Here is a 25,577-nt window from a genome sequence, read left to right as displayed (position 1 = left end):
TATTTACTCATTACTTTGCTACGTTCAAGTAACAATCTTCGTAGGAACGAATCACACAGATTGCTTTTACATTTGGTGCTCTTCAAATGAATGGTAATCTTATCTTAGAAAGGCACAGAATTAATTTTTACACCTAGTATATTCCACGTGTTTAGCACGCGTTTATTAAGGGGAGAGTCTAGTCCAGCTAATGTATTTTTCTAATGGATATAATTTCCAGATATAATTAATTTTTGTTATTGAAACTTTTTTTTACATATAATGGGACGTTCAAAAGAAGAAAATTTGACAGTGTAGATTTAATTTGAATGTGTACATATATAAATGTAGCAGTCGCAAGGAAAGTATTCGGTCAAAACGGTGGGACGTATAGCTCATCGAATTTTTATCCGATTCACTTGATTCAACGCTTAAATTGAAGGTAATTAAGTTTATATGCTAATGAACCTCGACTCTTAATGAATTCTTATTATAGCATAAAGTTATTGCAAAATAACGGCCGACATGTATCGTTCATTTTCATGTTTTTTGCCGCCATTTTTGCAATTAACAATTTTTTTTTGCAAATTGAGGTTCATACGCATTTTTCGTACTTACTAAAGAAACGAATTTTCTGATTTTATCTATCAGATGTTTTCCCAGGGCTTCACGTATCCCACTGTTTTAACCGAATCCTTTCCTTGCGACTACTATATATGTACTATACATGTATACTATACATTCAAATTAAATCTACACTCTCAACATTGAACGTTCCTTTATACGTAAAAAATGTGTCAATAACAAAAATTAATTATATCTGGAAATTATATGCATTAGAAAAATACATTAGCTGGATCAGACTCTCCCCTTAATGCATAAAATCTGTAGTCTAGTTACTGGGATCGCGAACTATGTTTCTGCAAATTTTGAAATTTCGCTCTGTTCTCTTTCGAGTCTTCTTTCTAAGCACGGACCTGTAGCCGACAGGCAGCTTGACAATAAGGGGGAGACCCATTGTTGGCGGGTACCCAACAAAAGGATCATATAACGGATCGCCACAGGGGTCCTCAAGAAAGTCACTATATTTGTTCCACGGTACTATACGGTCGATTTTGTTACGCTCCGACGAATCTCGTAGTAACCCCATCTCGCGTTTGCCCTCCAGCTAACATGTAGTTGTTAGTTCCCGTAAAGTGCATCGAGACCCTGTCGATATTTAGAGTGTTCCGAAAGTAAGAGGTCGAATTTTAGAAGTGTATTCTACTCGTTGTTTTGATCAAATACGTCGCAACAAACATCGAGTGCTATGTGGTTACTATATTTCAAAGTTTCACGTCAGAGCTTTTTTCATTTCAAATAGAATATCAGGCATTTGTTTAACCACGACACTATCCTGGTCGAATAAAGAAGCATAATGAAAGCAGACGTAATCATCGCGTATGTACCAGAGCGAGCTGGAAAGAAGGCTAGTGGAAGGAATGCGGGTAGGATTGCCAATAATGTAGGATTGCCAATATATAGCCGCGCCCTTACGCATGCGCATTCTTCATCATAGCATACTATTGGTCGAAATAGCGTGAAGGTGGGGAGTAGGCGTAGACAAATGAAGATTTCGTTATTCTCCTGTGCCCTCCCACTAGCCTTCCTTTGAGCTCGCTATGGTATTAGGGGGACCAGAAAGTAATGTCGTTTCTGTGAATACTAGTTTATGTCAATACTAGTTTATCATGTATCAGCTCATTGGTATACCAGTTGATTTTTATCGATCAGATATTGAAAATTTGCACACTAGATAACAAAAGGTTGTTGATAACGAGGGCGATTACATAATTGATTAAAAATAAAAACTTGTTATAAATTTATTTTGTTTGAATTTAATGTAAAAGATACGACATTACTTTCTGATCCCCCTAATACAAATGGTTACGAAATCTAACTCCACTTTATCGATACATCAGTAGAACACACTTCTAAAGTTTGTCAACTTGTTGTAGGAATACCCTGTATTATTATTCTAGAACAAATTAGCTTGCCTAGCTTACCGTTCAATCCTGTCTGTCCCCTTTGTTGCGCACGGAGATGTGAATTTTCAACGTCGTCGCTCGTGTTACTAGGAAAATCGATATCACGAGATTTCATCAATCACGATTATTATCGAAACGCGTGAAGCCAGAACGCGTCGCACATAGGGTGAGGCGCTTAAGAAAGGCCACCTGCGTAACAGGTGATCAGTTGCAAGTGTCTCACCCTGTAGGACAGTGTTGTACAACGTAGTCTGGCGAGTGTTCCAAGCGAGGGCGTCACTGGGAGGCGTGGCCACAGGCAGGAACGAATGATAAAAGCGGGCGGATCCCCACTCCTACCGTTCGTTCCTCCCTCTGACCACGCCTACTCGCGAAGTCACTCCCTCCCCGCCATAACTTCTGTGTCCAGCCCTGCTGTAAGTGATCAAACTCACATCTCTGGCCGCAGTGTGGTACTTAATTTTCCCGCATCGTAAACGTACACACACTGGCGTCGAACGCGTGTTCAATGATTCCGTCTCTTCTCAATTCACCTAGGAACCTCTGTGAACCATTACGTAGCGAACCCTCTATTCACGATTCACCAACGGTTATCTTTGTCGCCTGTCACGATATCTCTCACCGTACACCACCGACACACCTTTACCCTGTCGGTGGTACCGTGTTCACCACCCGTCACACGCAAGTGACACTCACACTCTCACATACACACGTTACGCACTCTCGACACGTACGAGACACACGAGCAACTTGGCCAAGTATTCTTTTTTTTTTTTTTTTTTGTGCAACGTATGCGTATGACACCACAAGATCTGTATCTCTCCGATTCTACGTTCTCTCTTTCATCCCCCTCCCCCACCACCCTGCCCCGAACCCACTTTTCAGACACTTTTCTCTCTAATGTGGCCTTCTTCCAGGTGTGTTCACAATCGTTGTTCTTTTCTACGTGTTTTCTTACGTGTTAAATGTAGATCCTACGTCACGGATACGCGTGACCCAGCCGTGTTCTGTCAGAGACGAGCCAAATTACGAGTCTAGATTACGATTTTGAGTAACGATAAAAAAAAAAAAAAAAGAATCCTTTTACTCGCTTTCGGGAAGAAAATCAGACCTTAAAGTATGGAATGGAGGTATCCGAACGAAATTTTGCCCGTCTCTGCTCCCGCGACCCGAGCTTTTGCTCTAGAGAACGTTCGATTAAACGATACGATCGAAATGGAGGTAAAAGAGGAGATAGAATCGCGAAACATTCGCGTTCGCGAGACATTTAATCAAAAAAACGAATCGATCGAAGTATCACGATACTCTTTTCGCGCATTCTGGGGATCCGTTTCGCCGATCAGTGCCAAATTTTTTTCTTCTCGAGTTCGGTACAGTACGCGATGGGAAACATGGCGGACGTTATGCGAACACTAGAACCGCGTGGTGTGTAAAATAGATGCGCAGGGAACCAGACTCTTAGAGTTGGACCACTTGTCCTTTTACATTGTCTAATTGTAGGATTGGATTGCATTACACATAGACTGCGAATGTTTATGCAAATTCATATTTTTCAGATAAGATTGAGATTTGATCACTTGAGTGATGAATTTTAAATAGATTCTTCTTTGCTCTAATTAAATACATGGTTTATATTGGAATGTAGGCGGTGGAATGAATGAGTAGACTTTTCTCTCAACTTGACATTGTCTAATTGTAGGATTGGATTGCATTACACATAGACTGCGAATGTTTATGCAAATTCATATTTTTCAGATAAGATTGAGATTTGATCTCTTGAGTGATTAATTTTAAATAGATTCTTCTTTGCTCTAATTAAATACATGGTTTATATTGGAATATAGGCGGTGGGATCAATGAGTAGATTTTTCTTTTAACTTGACTTTAAAAACTTTATTCGAAACACACGGAAGAGCATGTCTGTTCTATTCGCTAGAAGCAGCTCGAATGAATAAAAGTGAGGTCAGTAACGAAGAATTTCGTCACGTAACCATGGATCCTATCGGTCCCATACTTGGTCTAAACAAGCCAAGATAGGACGTAGCTGCACCCTTTAGACTTGTGTCTAGGAAAGAAACCCAAACGCGCAGAGATGGTTTTTGTAACGAAAATTTTCTCTTTTAAGAAGAGAAAATCCAGCAATTTATGTGAAAATTGATTTAATCCCTTGATTTACACGTTGTCTCCCGATTCCTTGGGCCATACTAAACAGGAAGGTAGGAACTCCGAACAAAGTACCACGAGTCTTCGTGGTTGTAGTCCAAATGGTTAACATACAAACATACTGACTCGCTTTAGTATGGTACACTTTTTAATTGTAAAGGGTATTGCAATAGTAAATAACGGCACAGCGTACACATGTGCGTCCATATCCCCCAAAAGGTTAAATGAAAGTACGTCTTATCTTCTAAACACTGTAATACGTACTTTATTATTTACGTTTTATATATTTTTGCATCCATGCACATTCTCATACATTCTTCCACATTTTCGTTTACGATAAATGCGTAAACATCTGCAGTCTAATTACCTATCTATAATCGTATTGACTTTTGTTTTGATCTAAAAGAGTATACCCAGCCCTTACGGAAGTCTACTCGTGACCAATTAGTATTCGTACTTGACTATATCTTTGTGTAAGTTTGCAGTGATGGTCAAAACACCTAGGCTTCGAATAAATCTGAAGTTTGCCGACGTGTTTGTCTCGTTTCCTCTTTTCAACATTTTCCAAAGAAGGAAACGAGACAAACACGTCGAAAAACTTCAGATTTATTCGAAGCCTAGGATTTTTGTCCGTCACTGTAAGTTCGCGGCCCACTCTGCGATCCTGCGAGTCTCCCGCGCATCCAACTTGCGCATTAACAAAAATGGCTTCCCCAACTGGCGGAGCTAGTGTCGCTACCACGTTGGTCACATTTTCTCGTCTCGTATTGCGCGATCGGTCGCGTTCCGGTTCAGGTGGACGTTTTGTTCGGCAAACGGTACGTTTAGTTTCTCACAAGGGGATACCCGAAACCCTCGTCTTCCACGGAACGTTTTCGTACAGAGAACTTTAATTAGATACCTTTTATAAACTTTTTACACATGCCGTTTCGGCGGATTTCGAGGAGGCAGTAGAACGAAAAATGTGTGTAGAAACGTACCTTCTCGACGATCGATGAAATTCTTCCGGACGAACCGTAGTTCCAAGTTTCGATGCTTTTTACAGATGTTTTCCACCCAACCACCTTTCTCTGTTTTTCACGTAACGGTACCCCCATTGCTTAGCCTTAATACGAAGCGGGGACAAACGATCGATCGGTGTATAACGGGTGTTGAAAACGACGGAGGGAAAGCGAGGGTTGCTTTCGATGAAGATGAAACGCGTGTCCGTCGTGTCGACGCTCCTCGACAATTTGTAATTCGTGTTTTTTTTTTTTTTTATCCTTTCTCGATCGTTTTATCGTCATACCGTACTTGTTAACTCTATACATATATCTAACTTATACATACATATACATATATACATATATACATATGAGGTATATATATATAAATATATACGGTCCGACAAAAAAAAAAAAAAATACGCGGTGATTTCCCCCTCCCCTTTTGGCGGAGAAACGTGGAACTGTTCGATATTATTCGTGATTCGATGAACACTGGGGGGCGGGCGGGAAGAGTTCTTAAAAGGGGAATCACTGCGTTCGAGGAAAGGGAAGACGACATTCCAAGCGTAGGAAATCTATTGTACATTGATTATTGATACATTAATTATGATAACAATAAATTATATACAAAGTCATATATGGTTCAGAGGTCTTCTGTGATTTCGTTTGTTTTAGTTTCTGTTTGATGACGTTTCCGTTTCTTCAGACCCGTTTTCACGACGTTCGGTTTTGCTCTCTCGGGCTCTACCGAGAATTTTCTCTTTCGTTGTACGCTGCCAACCAAACGTTTGGAATCGCAGTGATCGATTAACGTAATTGTAACAGGCAACGTGAACCACTCTATCTTTAATTTGATACATTGTTCTTTAAATAATGTAACTCTATCGTTACTATTCGTTTATATTAAAGCCGAATACCACGACGTAAACCGGTGGCGCCATGCTCGCCGCGTGCTTGAAGGAGCATCTTCTTCGTCACGCAAAATTATTGAAAATATCTCGTAAACTAATGACCCTTCTACCACTTCACCCTAATACTTTCTTACGTAGAACGGCAAAAAGAATTCGATCCATGCGAACAAAAATATGCATTTCTATTTTAAAAAGTAACGTAACTATCGATTGGACATGCATCGTTATTAAAAAAAAAACCATGGTCCTACGAATACAGGACACTTTGAACTATTCATCTCTCTCCTTCGACATTTTTCTTTAAACGTACCGATAACGAAATTACAGCTTTTTACACTTACTCGGCTCCAGAGGGTCAACATTAATTTCTACGCCTAATTTATCGAGTATCAAACGTTTCACACAGAAAATGTGTACAGACTCGTCGTTTCCACTAAACGCATTCGTCGCCCAGGAATGTCACCTAGGGTGACAGGACTTTCTGTTAAGGAACTAAACAAATAAATTTCAAAGGTCAGACAATAATGAAAACAAGTCTGGACAGGTTTCGTGAATTTGGCGACGTTAAAAAATCAAAGGCTACGAGTGATGTTAAATTATCTAATCCACGATAGTCGCGAGACAAAATTTCAAGCGTATAGAAATTTTCACGAGTTTTAGCTTGGCAGCCAACGTGCTAAGGTGTTAATTAAAACGATCAAGCAATTCCAAATGATTGGCTAGCAGAGTATACGACTCCCGATCCTTTAGTCGACTTCCTTCTCCGACATTTTGTCTCTTTATCTCTGTCCCGCTCTTCTTCTCGTTTCACTCGAGTTTTAGTTCTATTACTGTTAGAATGTATTCTTCCGGTCCCTGCGCGTCCTCTTTCCGTTCTTCATTACCGTATCTTTTTATCGCACTCCCGGATTCGTTGGTCGGCCGGATGACAATACCATGTGTGAGTAATCCCTAACAGTGCCTATCTTTACTGTCAGTGACATGTTTATTATCATTATTATTCTTCTTATTGTTACATTATTATTATTACTCTTATTATTATTATTGATATTCTTTGCGGTTCGTTGTTTCGACAATTTGTTCACTTGCCCGGTAGCAGCACCCTTTCATTTTATCCGTTCGCGAATCTGGACGAGGACTCGCGTTTCTCGATTCGCTGTGAATATTTATAAATAATTCTAAATGGTGGAACTGGCGATGGGACTAATATTGTATCGATATTAGACGATAAAGTAGCATTTTTTAAATGAAATGTTTCAATACTTGCATGGAAGTATTGGTACGTACGGTACTATGCAAAACGTCTTGGGCCACTTGCGCTGCATAACATCCTTTACATTTTTATCACTAAAGAATGAAAGTTTTAATTTAGCTTATATCAGGTCGTCCCAAAAGTTTCTTTCGCTTTAGAAAATTTCTACCGTGTTTAAATTTTGTTTACAGACTATTGGAAGCTGCGCAATGAAACATTTATTTTGGTATTTAGTTTTGTAACTTCATCAAAATTCAAGTATTTCATTTAAATTCATTTTCTACGACACATAACTTTCAGAATTAATAGTTTTCGTTTTTCAGTGAAAAGCACTGTTACCCATATATGGGTGACGTGGCGAACAACGTGTCAATAAGTAATACGTGCACAGTAGTTTATGTTTTATGTTACATTACCGAATTGTGCACGATTCACTTTGCTCCATTACCCTTACAACATGAATATCTATGAAATTAGATTGTCTATTTATATAAACACGACCATATAAAATAATTGATCGCAACTCGCGAAAGAAACATTCGGGACAACTTAATATTTCGCTTATTTAATTTTAACGATGTTATTTGTTATTAGGTAGACCGAAAAGTAATGTCGTTTCTTTTACATTAAATTCAAGCTTTCCAATAAATTTCTATCTTTAATTCATTATATAATTCCACTCGTTGTCAGCAGCCTTTTGTCACCTAGTGTGCTAATTTTCGATGCCAGAAAAATCAATGAGCTGATAAATGATAAACGAATATTAAGGATGGCAAAAACGACGTTACTTTCCAGTCCACCTAATACAATGTATTTTTTGAAATTAGATAAAAGTGGAATAAATTCAACGGAGAACTTAATGTTTAGTAGCGTCGAGATTCTTTTTTGAGCGACTTTCTATAACTTTCTATATTCGATCAAGTACGCAATTGTATTGGCCCAATCGCTTCGCCGCGTTAATTTTTCATTCAGCGAACGAAGATGCGTGTCGCGAGTCCAGATTCATGTTCCTGTTGGTAGTTGGCCGAGGACGCAAGGTGGAATGGCTTCGTTCACCGACTGTTTATGGACTATATTTTGTCGTAAAGCACACGCTGTACCGAAAAAAGATACGAACAAAAACGTAGCTGCACGTCGTAGGACATAGTTTACACGTTTTGCGATTTCGAAACTTCAGCATGCAGCCGGGAACCGTTCTTCTTTATTTTCGAACGAAGATGGACATAATCTTGATCTAATCAAGAATCTCGAGTATCGAATAAGAGATGAACAGATGTTATCCATCATTCGTCGAATAAAAATAACCAGAGAGTTACTTTTATTCGATGAATAAACATACTCCCCTTTATTCGAAGGTTACGAATAAACTTCGAATACGAATGCTTATAAAGATACCCAATAAAGTATTTTCATCTCTCGAAAGAATGAACTTTGAATAAATATTGTCTGCTCCTTCAAGACCTTCGAATAACGAATACAGTAAATTTATCCGACCATTTATTTAAATAATTCTCGTACCCGGATGTCCATCTGCGATTTCGAGAAACACCGTGATTGTCTTAGCCACGGTGTGTTGAATGTTTTAGAAAGTATTGTTTTTCTCCTGAGTTATCTCCCGCAAATTATGTTTATTCGCGCGTTCGAATACTCGTAGCCGAGTTTCCGTCCGAAAGGTAGAAATTCTTTTTGGCACCGTTATCTGCGAATGCTGCACGTCCATTCTAGATTAGCGACACGTGTTCCGTCCGAACGATCATTCTCCCACGAACTTTGTGCCTTCGTATCGTAGAAAGAACGAATGATCTCCCTCCACGAGACTAGCGATCCTTGCTCGACTTTTCGTTTTCTTCGCTCTCTGTTCTTCATTTTCTCTTCTTCTTCAATCCCATCGTTACAGGGATGAAAAGTCGACGAAGCATATAAAAAAAAAAAAAAAAAAAAGGAAGTCGAAAGACGCTGATCCACGTGCACCGTAGCATGCGACTCGACTACTATAATTTCTCCTCTCGAGCGTTTCTTTCTTACTATTTATTTTTAAACCGTCACATATAGTTTCTTTTTCTTTCACTCTTTGTGGTTGTAAACGCCAGCCTCGCTCCGGAACGCCTTCTCTTATTTTGTTTCGTTTACAGATACCAAAACGAACAAGCCGGAAACACCGAAGAAACAGGAGAACAACAATTCCGTTTTCGCGAACACGCCAGACCTTAGTCCTGTGAAGCACGTAGTACGAAACGGGGACGTCGAGGACGCTGAGGTTCGAAAGACAAAAGTGAGTAGTGCTCATCAGGTTTGAGGGTTCTTAAGGTACAGTTTTATTGGATTGCTAGCTTTCAATGGAAGGATATATTCGAATAAAATTTCACTAGAAAGCTTCCCAGATTGACCATGTGATCGATACACGTTTTCTTTTGGTTGAACAGAGATGGCCCACCGACAAAGCATACTACATAGCGAAGGAGCTTCTGATGACCGAGCGAACGTACAAAAAGGATCTGGACGTGATAAACGTGGTACGTACTGCCCAAAGTTGCAGAGATTGCCCATGAGCGATGGATAATACGAAGATCGCAACCGTGAGAGAGGACAGTCTTCTTATATTGAGTTCTGAATTATTCTTCACTGTTAATATCATGGATTTCTGGGAACAGAACTGCTACGTATACCAAGAAATAATTCCACAGTAAGAGCTCTTTCACACGACGATACGCGTATCGCAATACGCGTATGCGATACGTATCTGCTAGCAAGATACTTATGCGATACTATATCCAAATATTAGGTCGAGTCATAAGTAACTTCCGTTTTTTTTATCAGACATTTATTTTGCTCTCTTTAAATAACAAACTTATATTAATTTATTATGTATTTACCACTATTATCTGTAACCTTCTCCCATCTTCCTGGGAGTTTATCAATTCCATCCTTGTAAAATGTGGTTGGTTTAGACTGGAAGAAGTTTTTGACAGCCTGCCTGACTTGCTCCTCAGAATTGAAGGTTTTTCCATTCAAAAAGTTTTGTAAAGAACAGAAAAGGTGGTAGTCTGTCGTGGCGAGATCCGGGGAGTAAGGTGGATGTGGTAAAACAGACCATCCAAGCTCAAGAATATTTTCTTGAGTCACCCTTGCTTTATGTAGTCGCACATTGTCGTGTAAAAGAATGACGTTTCTGCGATTGACGAGTGCAGGACGCTTTTCATGCAGTTTCTTTTGTACTCTTTGCAACTACTGAACGTATCTATCTGCAGTAATCGTTAAATTTGACTTGAACAATTCGTGGCGAATCATTCCTTGACAATCCCACCATACACACAATAAAATCTTTTTGCCATGGATGTTTGCTTTCGGATCTGGTAGGGGTGGTTGATCCTTATCAAGCCACTGTCTTTTGCGGACTGTATTGTCATAGGTAATCCATTTCTCATCGCCTGTTGCAATCCTGTTTAAAGAGGGTTCATTTTTTACCCGTGAGACCAGACTTGTGGCGATTGACATGCGATCTTCTTTATTCCGTTCACTGAGATTGTGAGGTACCCATACTCCTAAGTATCCTTCCTAAGTAAGCTAACTTTCCCTAATTTCTTCAAGTGGCGGTTGACAGTTGATTGTGATGTATTCAACCTTTCTGCTACACCTCTTATTGATTGACGTGAATTTTGCTCGAATATTGCCTTTAAAAGGTTGTCGTCAAAGTCGGAAGGACGTCCCGCCCTCGGTTCGTCTTTTAAGGTCGTATCTCCAAAACGGAATTTTATAAACCAATTTCTAACTGCCCGATCAGTTATTAGTCCTTCACCATATACACTGCATATTTTGTCAGCTCTCGCCTTGGCACTATTACCTTGTTTAAATTCCCCCCAAAAAATTCCCATTACGTGACGAATATGTACTTTTTGACTATTCATTTCAGAGGTGAAAAAAACCCAATTTAATGTAATGTGTATCACACAAAACAGTCGACGAAAGACTAACAGAAGCCTCGTCCATGTAGTGAAAACAAAAACTTGTTGTCATGGTAACTCATAGTGGGTAGATACGAACAATGAGATTCTACTTAGCTGCATCGGAAGTTACATATGACTCGACCTAATAATTTCGTAGCTCGATGTTGATCATTTGTTTTTCAGTTAAACATATCTTCTCGTTTGAGAAACACGCGTTCTTAGTTAGTGAAAACTTTTCTGAAATAATGGATGAGATCGAAGCTTTATCCATTTGATTTCTACATAAAAAAGCTACTAAATGGAGAAAAGTTAAGAGAAAATATTGGGTTCATCCCATTAATAATATATGAGAAGAAAAGGGAGCTTTTCATATTTTATTCGAAGAACTTTGTAACGATCCGTGTAAATTCTTCAATTATTATCGGTGTCTAAAATTTTTTTATGAGAAATGCGAACGAATTCTACGATATTGCGTAGCGTCGTGTGAATTCTCGCATCTACGATGATCGTTCAGAAAGTAAGTTTAACGGTCTAATTACGCTGCGAAAGAGTGGTCGAAACACAAAAACAAGGTCATTTTTAAAATTTTCAGACAATTTTTTATTTTTCTACGTCACATCGCCACATCTTTCAATACATTTCGTATAACGAGTAACAAGCTTTTGAATTCCCAAGGCGTAATGATTTCGTCCACTTTGCGTCCGCTGGTTGGTCGTCCTTCGCGTTCTTCATCGTGCAACTCTCCGCGACCATTTAAGAACGCTGTTCGCCAACGCGTAACCATCTGCAGGCTCGCGCATTAATCGCCGTAAACAGAACATAATTCTCGATAAATTTCTGTGGCTGCGAAGTTTTTAGCGGTAAAAAAACGTAGTATACTACGCGGTTCACACTTGGACGCAAATTTTAACGGAATTGCCATTACAAAATGTTACAAAACACGCGACAATCGACCGACCAGAGTCTACGACACACGAAACTGATCAAAATAAATGAGAGAACATGTTCTTAAAATTTTGTAGTTCTACCTTCTCACCAAGACCAGCGCCAACATCGTTAAACTTACTTTCTGGACGGCCCTCGTATTTCAATGTTTCGTCGGTCACCTCGACGCAGAAAAAGTTGCCGGCGGCTGACCAACCGCGGATACCGAAAATCAGTATCGCGACTGTATCTCGCGAGAATCGCCGTCTGAACGCTTCCATAACATTGTGTGTACCATCGGTATTCTGCATACGCGTATCGTCGTGCGAAAGAGTTCTAACGCTATCAACCATTAGTTCGTACGACCAAAAATGTCGTCGATACCGAAATAACCATCTGTTAAAATTCTGATCGAAATCCTTGAATTCGAATCGATCCAGAGGCAATCTCTTCGGGTATACCCATCCAGCGCCCGTGAAATTTCTGTCTGTATCCGATACTCGAATTGATAGCTCTAGCCCAAGGTGGCGAGGTAGAGAAATTGCTGCGTTAATTGCATGTCCCATTTGTGCTCTGCAGTGGTTCAGGGAGGAGGTATCTCGAGAAGCAGCGGAATTGGAGGGCGAAGCGGTGGTTTCGCTGATCGAGCTTTTAGCGGACGTCCACGGGCCTTGCCTTCAAGAAATGGAGTCGAGGCTGGCGCGGTGGGAGAGCAACGCTAGGCACAACATCGGTGATTTTCTTTACAACACCTTACTGAACGTGCTGCCGCTTTACGATCAATATCTGGAGAATTTAATACCCGTCCTCGAGAAGATGGAATATTACACGAGGACGTCCCGACGCTTCGATCAACTCTGCCGGGATTTCGAGTCTCAGAAGCATTGTTATCTGCCGTTAACTTCATTCCTATTGAAACCGCTGCAACGATTATTGCACTACAACAGTATTATCGATAGTACGTCAATTGTTTCTCCTCTGCATAGAAGTCTACGTTGCCTTATGGTCCGTACGCGTATTAACTGTTCTCTGGCATTTTAGGATTATTAGATCATTATCCGAAAGATCACACGGACTTCGAAGATTGTCTGGCAGCCAGAGATCGATTAGGAGAAACATTGCTCGAAGGACTTAGCATAATTAATCAGGCGGTAAATAACTCCGTTTTTAATATCTTCTTAAGACTATATCAAGCTACCTACTGACTGTGATTTTAGCTGTTCACTTGTATAATGCTTTTCGTATATCTAATAACAGTATGCAGAAGTTAACGTCACCCTAGATTAACATATACTGATGTACAAAATCCTCTGCTAAGTCTAGACCCTTCCTAAATAGCTAGATAGATAAAGTGTTAAGATAGGAATGACCAATTCCACACAGTACCGATTTACAAGACGTTAACATCCTCTATGCAATATAGGAGAATTTGGTCCAATTATGCGAGATGCAGAGAGACATCAGTGGTTTCGACAACCTGGTTCAGGAAGGTCGCAGATTCATTAGGCAAGGCTGCTTGCAGAAGTATAGCCGTAAAGGTTTTCAGCAGAGAATGTTTTTCCTGGTATGTCTGCTGAGTTTACGCAATCGATAATCATTTAAACGTTCCAGCCGTTAATTATCGTTAAATTACTTTCTAGTTTTCGGACGTATTATTGTACACATTCCGTACGCAGCAGCCAACGCAGTGTTTCCGTGTTCATGGTCAGTTACCGTTGAAGGGGATGAAAATTCGAGAGAGCGATAACAAAACTGGATCGGACTTCGCGTTCGTAATCGACGCCCAAGGAAATCAGTGAGTGCGGTGTAACTTATTGAGCCTAATGAGGTGTTAAAAAGACAGTCTGTATCGCCATTGAGAGGTCAATTGGCCGTGACGTGTTAGCTCGAGCCATTCTGTCGATCGTGAATGCGCTCTAAGACAGATCAGTGGACATTTCGCTGACGAGCAATTGACCGTTGAAACTTTCTTCCTTTGTCGTCTCGTTGCGGGTACTTTTGGTTCTGTTCATCGGAACAATTTTCAAGGTACACGTTCTCGTTGCATATAATTCGTGTCACGTTTACGCAGGTCGTTGACCGTCGCAGCGAGCAACGAGGAAGAAAAGGAGAGATGGTTGGAGGAGCTCCATATGGCTATCACGCAAGCTGACGCGGATCCAAAAATGCCGTACTTGAACGTGCAGTCCTGCAGTAAGTGTTATCAATTTACCATCTCTATCGACCTCATCTACATTATCGTTTTTATCGACGTTGTCACGTTGTAGTCTTTATCTGTATCTTCATCGATAGTTTTAGGCTCAGCCGACGAGGTGGGTGACGGTATCGGATTAGACGGGGACAGGGGAAGTTGCGGAGGTGCCAAAGCTTCTCAACGAAGCAACACGACCGTACACGTGTGCTGGCACCGAAACACCAGTATTAGTTACAGCGATCAATTGCGAGCTTTTCAAGTACGTATCCCGAAGAGTAAGATAGAATGTCCCCTTGTAAAATTCAGATTCGATAATCAGAAACTAATAACTAGTAGCATTGTTTATCTTGAGGTTTACGTTGTTCCAGAACCAACTCAGTGGATTTCTGTTACGGAAATTCAAAAACAGTAACGGTTGGCAAAAGCTCTGGGTCGTATTCACGAACTTCTGCCTGTTCTTTTACAAATCTCACCAGGACGACTTCCCATTGGCCAGTTTACCGTTGTTAGGGTACACGGTCACTACACCGTCGGAAAAAGATGGGATCAGCAAGGACTTCGTGTTCAAATTGCAGTTTAAGAATCACGTTTATTTTTTCCGCGCTGAAAGCGATTACACCTTCGGGAGGTGAGGATAATTCAACCAAAAATCAAAGACAGGATAAAAGATTGCGGCAACTAGCTTCAGAATTTCTTTATTTTCGCTATATATATTATTATATCGTTTGCCTAACATTCCTCCCCAATATCAATGATAATAATGTTCTAGGTGGATCGAGGTGATTCGAAGCGCGACGCAGCAGAGCCACGTGTCGGTCAGCTTTAATGGAAAGGAAGGATATTAACGGGTATCCGAGACGTCTTTGATTATCTAGCTTAGTATTGAATCGAGATGTCTCAAACGTCATCGGACATGACTCGTGTTACGAGTTAAATTTAATGAAAACATCGCGGCCTTACTCGAGGACTGAAATCAAATTTTTCTACGATCAAAATTATTGTTACCGACAATCAAAATGGAAATCGTATATCAAGGGGAAAAAATCAAGACTGTTTATTGTTGCTTGTGAAATGTTCGTTAGAAAAGTCTTCAACGGAAAGATGCATTTACCTTGTGCTCGTTTCCCTGAGCCTGTTTGTTCAAAGAAATTTCGACGTATCAAAACAAGCCGGAATCGTTATCACGTTTTCCTTGCACTTTGATGACTGACGCGCGCACAACGATACGCGTGATAAGAGTGATATAATTGGTATGTAAATAGAATTATTTAGATCTAAGCGTATTTTCGCATTTACTTCAAATTTACACGAATCTGATGAATCGTAACTCAAGTACGTATACATATTTGAGTCCCGATAAAGATTCATCGAAACGGCAAGGCCGTATCGCATCGATGGCGGTGAAATTGAGACATTAGCGTAAAACCTTGGACCAATTTTATAAAATGAGATTTCTTTATAAATCCCACACGTCTTGGAAGAAAAGACAATAATTTCGTTAGCGTAGTGGTATTTCTTCTCGTTATTAAATAATTGATTAATAATTAAATATATATATAGGTAGATAGATATAGATAGATTCAATTATTAGTAATAATTTAATGATTTTACGATTCTTCTTTGTTACGTACTACCCGCGGCTCTTTCGAAACAAATACACGACCCGATTGGCGAAGACTGGCCAACCGCGAATTTTACTACACGATGTTGATTCTACGATGCGTTTAAACGTCTGTTGTAACGAATGTATTTATAGCGAGAGAATCTGCGTACTAATCTAAACGCGAATACACACATATCCACGTGAACGATTCACCGAAGAGAATAAAAAAAAAAAGAAGGGGAACAGTCAGTGTAACTTAATGGTTATCTGTTTTTTAGTTACTACGATTGTTTTGTTATAACATAGAATTTAATTAATATATATATATAGACATATCTGTATACATATATATTATATATATACAAAAAACAAATAAGAGAAAAGAATTAGTTTTATACTCGAAGAATCGTACTCAAGGGCGAGCTTCAGCCGCGTAGCGTTCGTTCAGATTTATTTTCTTTTTTTTTTTTTTAAATTAGAGATGGGCAAAATTTGATTAAATAATACATGACGAATGGGAATACCGTGTAGTGATTTATTCACATTGTTTATTCGAGTGAGCTGTTCTAATCAATGTTTACTCGTACGACGTTAATTCTATTTTATTTTATAATGAATTAGTAATCATTTGGAAATTGTTTATTTTATATTTGTTATTCGAGATTTTTATTTAGATAAGAATTTTGCCTATCTTTGCTGGAAGCGTGTTTCTGTTGACGGTTGATAGTTAATTTACTGCACGCATCTCGCTCCGTTCGCAAATATTGCCAAACTCGTACGTTTATCTCAAAATAAAAAGGATTGTATCATTTTCCCAATAAAAACCGCGTTTTATAATGTACGCGCGAAGCATACGTTGTTATGTAACATTATGTATCGATATTCTGCAATAAACGTACATCAATACTTCCAATTCTTTGTTACAGCGAACGTGAATCAATATTGAATATATTAACAGTACTCAAGCAACTGGATGCCAAAATACTAGAAAGTATCAAAAGGTATATGTCAAAATAAATATTATAACACGTATAATCCTGACAAGCATCGTTTATTTATTTGTTAAACGTTTCAATGCAGAAATATTAATTTTTAATATACAGAATTCTAAGATAATCAGACCACCATCTCGTACAAGCGTGTAATTGTTACAATTATTAAAATTATAAACTTCCATGTCAGGATATACAAGAGAATATTCATTACATTTCTTTTTATACAATCAAACTTAGAAATTTATAATTTTAATTTCAATAATTGTAATCATAGCGTCTCGTCAATTAGTAAACTGCAATTAACCAAAAATTCTTGATAATCACTCTTGACCTTCACGGCGAGATACAAACGCGTTCCTCGTGAATTCTTTCGGTATTAGTCGTGAGAACGAAACAAGCTGGTTAATAATGTATTCAAAGCCTTTTTCAGAGTTTATGAGTTTCTGCTAATGAGTTTAACAAGCCCCTGCTCTTTGTTGCATATCTACACAAGCAATCGATCGTGTTTTTCTTCCTCGCGATTTTAAAAAATACTAACAAAAAAATTGTATAAAAATGACTCACCACCTCGAGGATTATTTTTTCATTTCTAATGGCCGTATGAAAATAACGTTGGAAATACCCGTAATAGAATCATCTGTGATCGCGAGTGATATCCGTTAATCGTTTCCTCGGTATCACCGTAAGTGATCGACGGTAGATAATTCTGTTCATATTAAATACCATAAACGAAGCCGGTCAAACGAGTATGTAATGCAAACATCCTTGTACCGAGTGAATCGAGGAATCTAATTGTGTATAATTGTATTTAACTGAAAAATGATAAAATCGCGGTGTTTCGGTGATCAGGACCGTGCATTGTTATTTTCACGCCTGAGGAATTAATGGAATACGACAGGCTTCGTTTATTATTATTTACTGTATTCACGGTAGACATAAAATCATATGTAACTATAATAAACGAAAGGAAGCAGAGACGGGCAAAACCCTAGCCTTCGAATAAATCTGAAGTTTGTCTCGTTTCCTTCTTTGGAAAATGTTCAAAAGAGGAAACGAGACAAACATATCGGCACACTTCAGATTTATTCGAAGCCTAGGCTTTTGCCCAACTCCTGCGCAAGGGCACCGTGCTCTTTTTCCCATTTTCTTGTTACAAGTTGCGACTTAACCTTGATCGTAATTCCAGTCGGTAGAAAACGATAGAATGCATCGAGTAAATTATTGTATAATCGCAGTTCTGTACGATTGATAAAATTTCGTTTCGGGTCAATGTCTAAGAGACAAATCGTCGAAGGGGTTATCTGCGATTTTTCATTCTTGCGTTAGTTTCTTTTACCAAAGTGCTACTAGAAATAGCAGCGACAGATATTGGTTAGGCTTGCGATCGATGGAAGATCGCGGTTACACAACGAACCTCGTCTTATCGATCTTCAAAAATTTTTTTGCGTCGCTGAGAACGATCGATCAGCGTAATAATTATTCGAAAAAACAGTGCCATGCGCGAAATATCCAATGACGCAATTGGCTGGCGTTTGGTCGGTTTTACCAATTATTATCTGTTGGATTTTCTATGCTTCCATGGAATCAGGAGAATTCCCCAACGGTTTATTCAACAAATAGTGTCAACTAAACACTGTATCACGACCCCTGATCTTTTTTTTATTTTTTTAGTCGTGAATTGATGTATGATAAGCTAACCTTAACTGAGTTGGGTATTTTCACCGTAATTAATCGTAATCATAAGTAAAGTTCTCAGCAAAAAGGGTTAGGTACTGTGTTATTACAATTTCTACTAACTTTTTTACGATCGATTTCGACATCGAACTCGATCCTCAAGTTCAACGACGTCTGAATTGCTGAAGGCGATCGGTTCGCAGAAGAGGTACTAACAAATGATAATTGACAACCAAGTTGAGTAATAATTTGTATCTAGATAAAATATTTTAAAGATATCATTATTTTATATTGATACTGTTTCGTATATTATATTTATTTTTTATTTCTTCATTAAATGAATATTGTTTGCCGAAACGTATGATTGTTAAGGGGACCCTTCCATCAAAAGTGTGAAAAAGAAAGGTGATATTTACGATTTTCTCATTTGCACCTGTTTACTAAGTGTCATCTATGAAATTCACTATTCGGAAAACAATAAAAACAATTTATTTTACTTTCAAATACTCTGCGAGTAAATATCGAACACTTTGTTTACTTTTCATGTTGTATACTTTTCTCGGAAAAAATTCGTGAACATTGTCCTTGTTTTGACAGATTCGATGGAAAGGTTTTCTGAAATCAAATTAACACGTTGATCGCCACGTCACCCATATATGGGCGACAGTGCTTTTCACTGAAAAACGAAAATGATTAATTCTGAAAGTTAAGTGTCATAGAAAATGAATTTAAATGAAATACTTGAATTTCGATGAAGTTACAAAACTAAATACCAAAATAAATGTTTCATTACGCAGTTTCCAAAAGTCTGTAAACAAAATTAAATCGCAGTAGAAATTTTCAAGAGTATTAGTCTGCCAGTGAACGTGTTAAAGATAGTAGAATAAAATTTCGCCAAAGTCTGATCGAGGTTATTTGTCGATCTGACGAACCACACGTCCCGTTGTCGGTTACCTTAACCTTGGCTAATGCGTTTTCTGCCCCCGTTGGATGTTCCACGCTTAGATCTGCATTCGAAGAAGCGGCGGTGCTTTCAGGAAGAACCGTGGGAATTGCGAGTGGGAGGGACGATATAAAAGATGAGCGACTCGGGAAACTAGCAGAGTAGAAGAATCGATTTCGTGACATATCATGTGGCGGTATCGGACGATCGGGCTGTGCGCCCTGCTGATCCTCGGCATCCACGCTCAAGGTATTTTCTATTTCTATTCCTCTGCACCCTTTACGACAGTTGTTACTAATCTGGTCTCCATAGACACCCAGGAGGGGTTGTAAATTATAGAAATATTTATTCTTCCTATTCAATTTTTATTCGAAAGTCGTTCAGCTTTTGAAACGTATGTTCCTATTAATTTTTGGAGAAATTTGAATATATGTACATAGCAGAAGATTAAATTTTTTTTTCGATAAGTATGTACTTAATTATTCAATCAAAATTTTTGAAACGTCAGTTGTTTAAAGCTTGTTTGAAGAATTATTGAAAAATTATTGACTGTATTATTAGAATATCTTTTTCAATCGAAGAATTGTATATGAAAAAATAAATGTCTTATAGGAGGGTTGGCTTCTCCCTTAAAATGAAAAGGCAATAATAAAATATGCCACGGTTCATATGTTGGATCAATAAATAGTTGTGACAAATTTCATCAATCTTCCACTAAAAAAAAAGAATTATTCATATATAATTTTATTAAACTGTAACTTAATTTGTAAGTTTCACGTTTACTATCGTAAGAAGTCCTTTGTCCATTTCGTTTTTCCGTTAGTGTCTCTGTTAGGCGAGTGTCTTTGATCTTCGATCCGAGATAACTCAAACTCTCTACGAATAAAAATTGCACCGATCGTAAATATTTTGTAACGATGATCCATACTGAGTGCTTGATACTTATTTTACTCACGCGTTGCAAGAAAACAATATTTTATTAAGTTTACTATTTACCTATATCGTTTGACAATAATATAACTCATACAACTGTGATTGTTTAGATGCGGAGACCAGAGCCAAGCGCAACGCATACGCGTTTCATGATGGGCCAGAGAGATTCGCGAAGTCTCTGGCTTTCGGAGGATTAGGTGGATTGGGAGGTGGATTAGGAGGTGGATTTGGCGGCGGATTTGGAGGAGGATTCGGTGGAGGTGGCGGCGGAGGTGGTGGAGGCGGAGGTGGCGGAGGAGGTGGTTACGGTAGCGGCGGAGGTTTTGGAGGTGGTAAAGGAGGTGGACAGGGTGGCGGAAGTGGAGACGGACTTGGAGGAGGGCTTGGAGGAGGAGGTGGCCTCGGAGGCGGAGGTGGCCTTGGTGGCGGAAGCGGAGGCGCAGGAGGACATGGAGGTGGTTGTGGATCTGTAGGAATTTGTGGAGGTGGACTTGGTGGTGGAAACGGAGGTGGCCATGGTGGTGGAAGCGGAGGCGGTCTTGGTGGCGGAAGTGGAGGAGCAGGAGGACATGGAAGTGCAGGAGGACATGGAGGTGGTTGTGGACCTGGAGGCTGTGGTGGCAGTGGAGGTTCTGGAGGCGGACTCGGAGGTGGAAGTGGACATGGAGGTGGCCTTGGAGGCGGAAGTGGACACGGAGGTGGACTAGGAAGTGGAGCTGGTGGCGCAGGAGGATATGGTGGATCTGGCGCCGGAGGTGGCGCTGGAGGCTATGGAGGATCTGGCGCCGGAGGTGGCGCTGGAGGTTATGGTGGATCTGGCGCCGGAGGTGGCGCTGGAGGTTACGGAGGATCTGGCGCAGGAGGTGGTGCTGGAGGTGGTGCTGGAGGATATGGAGGATCCGGCGCTGGAGGTGGTGCTGGAGGATATGGAGGATCCGGCGCTGGAGGTGGCGCTGGCGGAGGACGAGGTGGCGGAGGTGAGACTGCTATGCTGATTGTCAACAAGAACACTTTTCCTTTAATTTATGTTACAATAATTCCTTCATCTAACAACAAACTTCTCCTTCCATACAACGACACGAATTATTTTCCCACCATTGTTCACATAGTGGGAATTTAAGTTTGTATATTTTTTAACGTTTCAATGAATTGAAAAAATATCATCAGGACTAGTCGGAACAGATAATCCCACAGGGCACGTTTAGAAACATTAACACATAGAAATACCGAGTAATGGGCTCGTTAACAAAATTCGTATTACATCGTCTCTATACTTAGAGACGCTGTAACTTGACAACTTCAGGGAACTCATTACATTTCCTTATTACTTATTAACTTATTATAAAAAGTACCACGTATCCCAAAGTTGGTGAAGGGACGCCTTGATACACCTTACTCCAGAACACCATCTATAAAAATTCATTTATTTGCTTTCAGCAGGATCAGGCGGTGTGACCAAGACTGGAGGATACGGTACCGCTGGTGGTTATGGAGGTGGAAGTGGCACTGGAGGTGGCCACGGAGGAGGTGCTGGTGGTGGACACGGTGGCGCTGGAGGTTACGGAGGATCTGGCGCTGGAGGTGGTGCTGGAGGATATGGAGGATCTGGCGCAGGAGGTGGAGCTGGAGGATATGGAGGATCTGGCGCAGGAGGTGGAGCTGGAGGTTATGGAGGATCTGGCGCAGGAGGTGGAGCTGGAGGTTATGGAGGCGGTGGCGCTGGAGCTGGAGGTTATGGAGGCGGTGGCGCTGGAGCAGGCGGTTACGGTGGCGCAGGTGGTGGTGGTGGTGGACGTGGTGGTGCTGGAGGTGGATACGGAGGCGCTGGAGGTGGCGGAGCTGGTGGATACGGAGGCGCAGGTGGCGGAGCTGGTGGATACGGAGGCTCTGGAGGTGGCGCTGGTGGATACGGAGGCTCTGGAGGTGGCGCTGGTGCTCCTGGTTGCTCTGGCGGTCCTGGCTGCAAAGGTGGATACGCAGGATCTAGCGCTTCTGCGAGTGCGAACGCAAACGCGAATGCAAATGCGAACGCTTTCGCTAGCGCGAGTGCAAGCTCCAATGCTCGTGCTGGTGCAGGCGCTAGTGCGATCGCAAATGCAAATGCCAATGCTGGATCTGAAGGACTCGGCGGACATGGCGGTTATGACGGTTATGGAGGTCCAGGAGGCCACGGAGTCGAGTAGGTTTTCAACTACGTACACTTGAAATACTAAGATTTTTATATAGAAAGGTTGTTGACGCCAGGAGTATATCAATTTAACGCTAGGGTGGAAAGAGTTCAGTATTAGGTTGTCCAGAAAGTTCGTGGCAATTTCTAAGAAACATTCGAAAACACGTTTGAATGTTAATATATATTTATTGAATTACATAGGTGCCATTTTGTTCCACAACCTTTCTACCTTTTAAAGGATGTATGCATATTATTTGTTATTATTATTATTTGTTTTCAACCACTTCGATATATTCAGACCTGTACCACCTACCAAAAAACGACGTGGACTTTCCAGACAACCCAATAATAGAAATCTGATAAGATATTTTTGTAAACCTAGCGTCATTATTGCCAATATTAGTGGTACTAGTTTGTCTCTATACTTCTCTACCATGATCAATTTTACTGGTCTTAAAGACACTGTTTTTTAATTAGTTGCAAAAATATTTTACGTCATCTGATCTCGTGATTTTGGTTAATTCAGCCTCTTCTCCCGTATGGGTGACGTCGAGGAGGGCGAGAGCAAGAGCGGAACCGTGGACGGTGCCAAGGGTGTCTACAGCAGCAGCGCTGCCAACATGGATTCCTCCGGAAAGGGCACATACAAAGTGTCTGCGGGCAAAATAAAATAAATTGCCTTCCCCCAAAGAAAATCATCGAGATTGCGGCGAACGCTGCGGAATCAGTCGGCATATTTCCTTCCAAGTGGGAAACGAAACTTCATCTGTGATCGTCCATAACGAAATTTATGTGATTTATACGTTTGTAAGCTTCGACACGACACGTTCAGAATTTGTAGCTTGATAATTCCTTCTGTTCATCCCTTTCCCTCGTTACTTTCGATCGCGAATAACAATGGCGACGACTCTCGCGTGACTCTAACCCTCTACTTTAAAAACGCAGCTTTAGAGTATATAAATTGTACAGTTTTAATAAACGATTTGTCGTCGTATTTAACCGTGTAACAACAGACGATTCGTAAACGAACGTTACGCATACCTGTTCAGCCAATCCGATCGTTCTCAGCTTTTAAGACGATGACGACGGAAGAATGACGCGATCCAATAATTGCGATAACCGTATGATTTTTTTTTTTCGTTTTGATTTGTTACTCGTATTCGCGGAATTTCCGTCGACGATTTCCTCTCGCAATGTGTTAATTTTCAAGCAATTATTGCAACAAAAAATTTGCAGCGAGACAAGAAGATGCAGTAACGGATACATTGTAGGAGGCTTGGAGATTCATGAGCTCCCTTGGTAGGAGATGACATAACTCGAAATAAGGAATTAATATACACGAGTATTAAAAAACTAAATATAAATTTCGATAACACGATGATTGAAATGTTACAGAAAAATGTTAGGGGGCGCCGAAAATTATTGACATTCCTAGGGGGGCCCAAAACTAGTAGATCATCATGAGGGTTTCAGTGGGTGGTCGCACAATCCCTGGCCCTTACTAAAAATTTGGAAATGTCTTTTAAACATTCCTCCATAAAAAGAATGTTCTTTTTAGACCTGGATCCTTTTTACCCCGCGACTGAAAAAGATGTTGCTTACGTTATTTAAAAGATTAAAACTTGTATACTATAAGAGATATATTTGGATTAGCCTAAATAGTAAAAATTATACTTAGAAACAAGTGAAGAACGTAGGTGGCGCCGAAAGACGACACATACGAGGTCGCCACAACCGCGGGCGCCAAAAAACAAAAATAAACAAAAGTACATGATACTTATATCTAACAAAAAGTACATGAAACTTATATCTAACACACGGCGTAAGAAAGATATTAATATTAATAATATCTTTCTTACACCATGATCTAACAGAAGAAAATAAAAATCTGGGTTTCCGTCGTAGCAAACATTGTTGACATTCCCAGTGCATCCTCATTTCCAGAGTAGGTTATCGTAGGGGTTTCCTCCCCCAAGGACAGAGAGAACAAGTTATTTATCTCGAGTTACGGTTTGTAGTACACGTGTAAACATTTATGTGATTCACGGATGGATATAATTACGTTTCCGAGGCTATTGGCTGCTTCGTCGATGCGTCTAACTATAGACTCGCTGTTCAAACGTTCTCCGCACCTACGTAGTCTCATGAATAATTTACGAACGTGCGTGCAGATTATGTAGACGGCTATCTTCGAACGTACGCCAGGGACATAAGTGGTATTTCCGCGGACACGTTATATTTCCATCCATTAGACTTGATTAGACGATTCGATGACTATGTTTAGGTGTTCTGTTTGCAAGTACGCGCGTACAAACTCAATTTGGGCGAGAAACTATTAGGCGTAGAAATTAATTCACTCCCTTTGTATTCAATCATTTATTATTTACTTGTTTTGGAAGTCTAGTTGAAGTGGGAATATTTATTTGTTGTTTTGTTATTATTAGACTACGGATCTTTATGCAAAATAAAATCTTCGCGAACGTGCCTACAAAAATTTAACCTAAATAGGAATTTATTTTATTCTATAAATATTATAACATGAACATTACTTTCAATCTTTTTTATAATCTCGCATATTGTTTGCATTTTGTAGGTTCTTGCACATTCAAATTTCCTATAAATGCATAAAGATCCGCAGTCTAGTTATTATGTATTAAATTATCAATCTACTAGTTCCTTATCCTCTGGTCTCCACTATAACAAATCTATAGATATACTGAATAACTTACAATACATATTGTATACGTAAACATATATAGTCATAAAATTTTGCTTATTGTTCTTCCTTCAACGGATTGCAAGTGTAACTAGTAGTTACAATAATTGTAGAATGTTAACAGTAAGCAAATAATACACTATGGATGTATAATGTCCATCAG

General features: G+C 39.9%; 2 protein-coding genes and 1 long non-coding RNA gene across 39 annotated transcripts in view; 2 read left to right on the top strand and 1 right to left on the bottom strand.

The window, feature by feature from the left end:
- LOC128886612 (FERM, ARHGEF and pleckstrin domain-containing protein 1) overlaps positions 1 to 16,896 on the top strand; it is a 94,938-nt gene extending 78,042 nt beyond the window's left edge. For 4 of the 5 annotated variants that reach the window (XM_054141659.1, XM_054141657.1, XM_054141660.1 and 1 more), the window contains 10 exons: positions 9,451 to 9,590; positions 9,742 to 9,831; positions 12,766 to 13,144; positions 13,228 to 13,337; positions 13,610 to 13,750; positions 13,827 to 13,981; positions 14,258 to 14,379; positions 14,479 to 14,639; positions 14,749 to 15,008; positions 15,150 to 16,896. In XM_054141659.1, coding sequence (XP_053997634.1) covers positions 9,451 to 9,590; positions 9,742 to 9,831; positions 12,766 to 13,144; positions 13,228 to 13,337; positions 13,610 to 13,750; positions 13,827 to 13,981; positions 14,258 to 14,379; positions 14,479 to 14,639; positions 14,749 to 15,008; positions 15,150 to 15,225 — 1,634 coding nt within the window. In that variant the 3' untranslated portion in view covers positions 15,226 to 16,896. Of the gene's footprint in view, positions 1 to 6,670; positions 7,007 to 9,450; positions 9,591 to 9,741; positions 9,832 to 12,765; positions 13,145 to 13,227; positions 13,338 to 13,609; positions 13,751 to 13,826; positions 13,982 to 14,257; positions 14,380 to 14,478; positions 14,640 to 14,748; positions 15,009 to 15,149 lie in introns of those variants that run through there. The other variant, XM_054141662.1, reaches the window with a different exon arrangement.
- On the bottom strand, positions 16,437 to 17,920 carry LOC128886634 (uncharacterized). The gene is made up of 2 exons (XR_008459886.1): positions 17,543 to 17,920; positions 16,437 to 17,462 (listed from the first exon to the last, which is right to left on the bottom strand). It is a non-coding gene; the product is annotated as an uncharacterized LOC128886634 (long non-coding RNA).
- A 1,773-nt stretch (positions 17,921 to 19,693) lies between these two features.
- Positions 19,694 to 23,692, top strand: LOC128887147 (uncharacterized). 33 transcript variants are annotated; one of them, XM_054142708.1, is made up of 7 exons: positions 19,694 to 19,844; positions 20,639 to 21,283; positions 21,332 to 21,403; positions 21,452 to 21,505; positions 21,966 to 22,085; positions 22,194 to 22,707; positions 23,225 to 23,692. In XM_054142708.1, exons 1-7 carry the CDS (start codon positions 19,784 to 19,786, stop codon positions 23,370 to 23,372), a joined length of 1,614 nt encoding a protein of 537 aa, XP_053998683.1. In that variant the 5' UTR covers positions 19,694 to 19,783; the 3' UTR covers positions 23,373 to 23,692. The 33 variants fall into 33 exon arrangements, with proteins under 33 accessions (XP_053998683.1, XP_053998681.1, XP_053998686.1 ...); XM_054142713.1 differs by having other exon boundaries at positions 19,695 to 19,844; positions 21,332 to 21,367; XM_054142707.1 differs by having other exon boundaries at positions 19,695 to 19,844; positions 21,332 to 21,367; positions 21,416 to 21,505.
- The last annotated feature ends 1,885 nt before the right edge of the window (positions 23,693 to 25,577 follow it).

Source organism: Hylaeus anthracinus, unplaced genomic scaffold (genome assembly GCF_026225885.1).
Source record: "Hylaeus anthracinus isolate JK02 unplaced genomic scaffold, UHH_iyHylAnth1.0_haploid 11985, whole genome shotgun sequence".
Lineage (NCBI taxonomy): Eukaryota > Metazoa > Arthropoda > Insecta > Hymenoptera > Colletidae > Hylaeus > Hylaeus anthracinus.
The sequence above is the reverse complement of the archived record's forward strand: the minus strand, read 5'-3'. Positions and strand labels throughout refer to the sequence as shown.

Excerpts from the sequence above, each read along its gene's own strand:
- LOC128887147 (XM_054142691.1), top strand. The coding sequence starts at position 19,784 with ATGTGGCGGTATCGGACGATCGGGCTGTGCGCCCTGCTGATCCTCGGC. Across the intron at positions 19,845-20,638 it reads CCTCGGCATCCACGCTCAAG|ATGCGGAGACCAGAGCCAAG; the intron begins GTATTTTCTATT and ends GTGATTGTTTAG. Across the intron at positions 22,708-23,224 it reads CCAGGAGGCCACGGAGTCGA|CCTCTTCTCCCGTATGGGTG; the intron begins GTAGGTTTTCAA and ends TGGTTAATTCAG.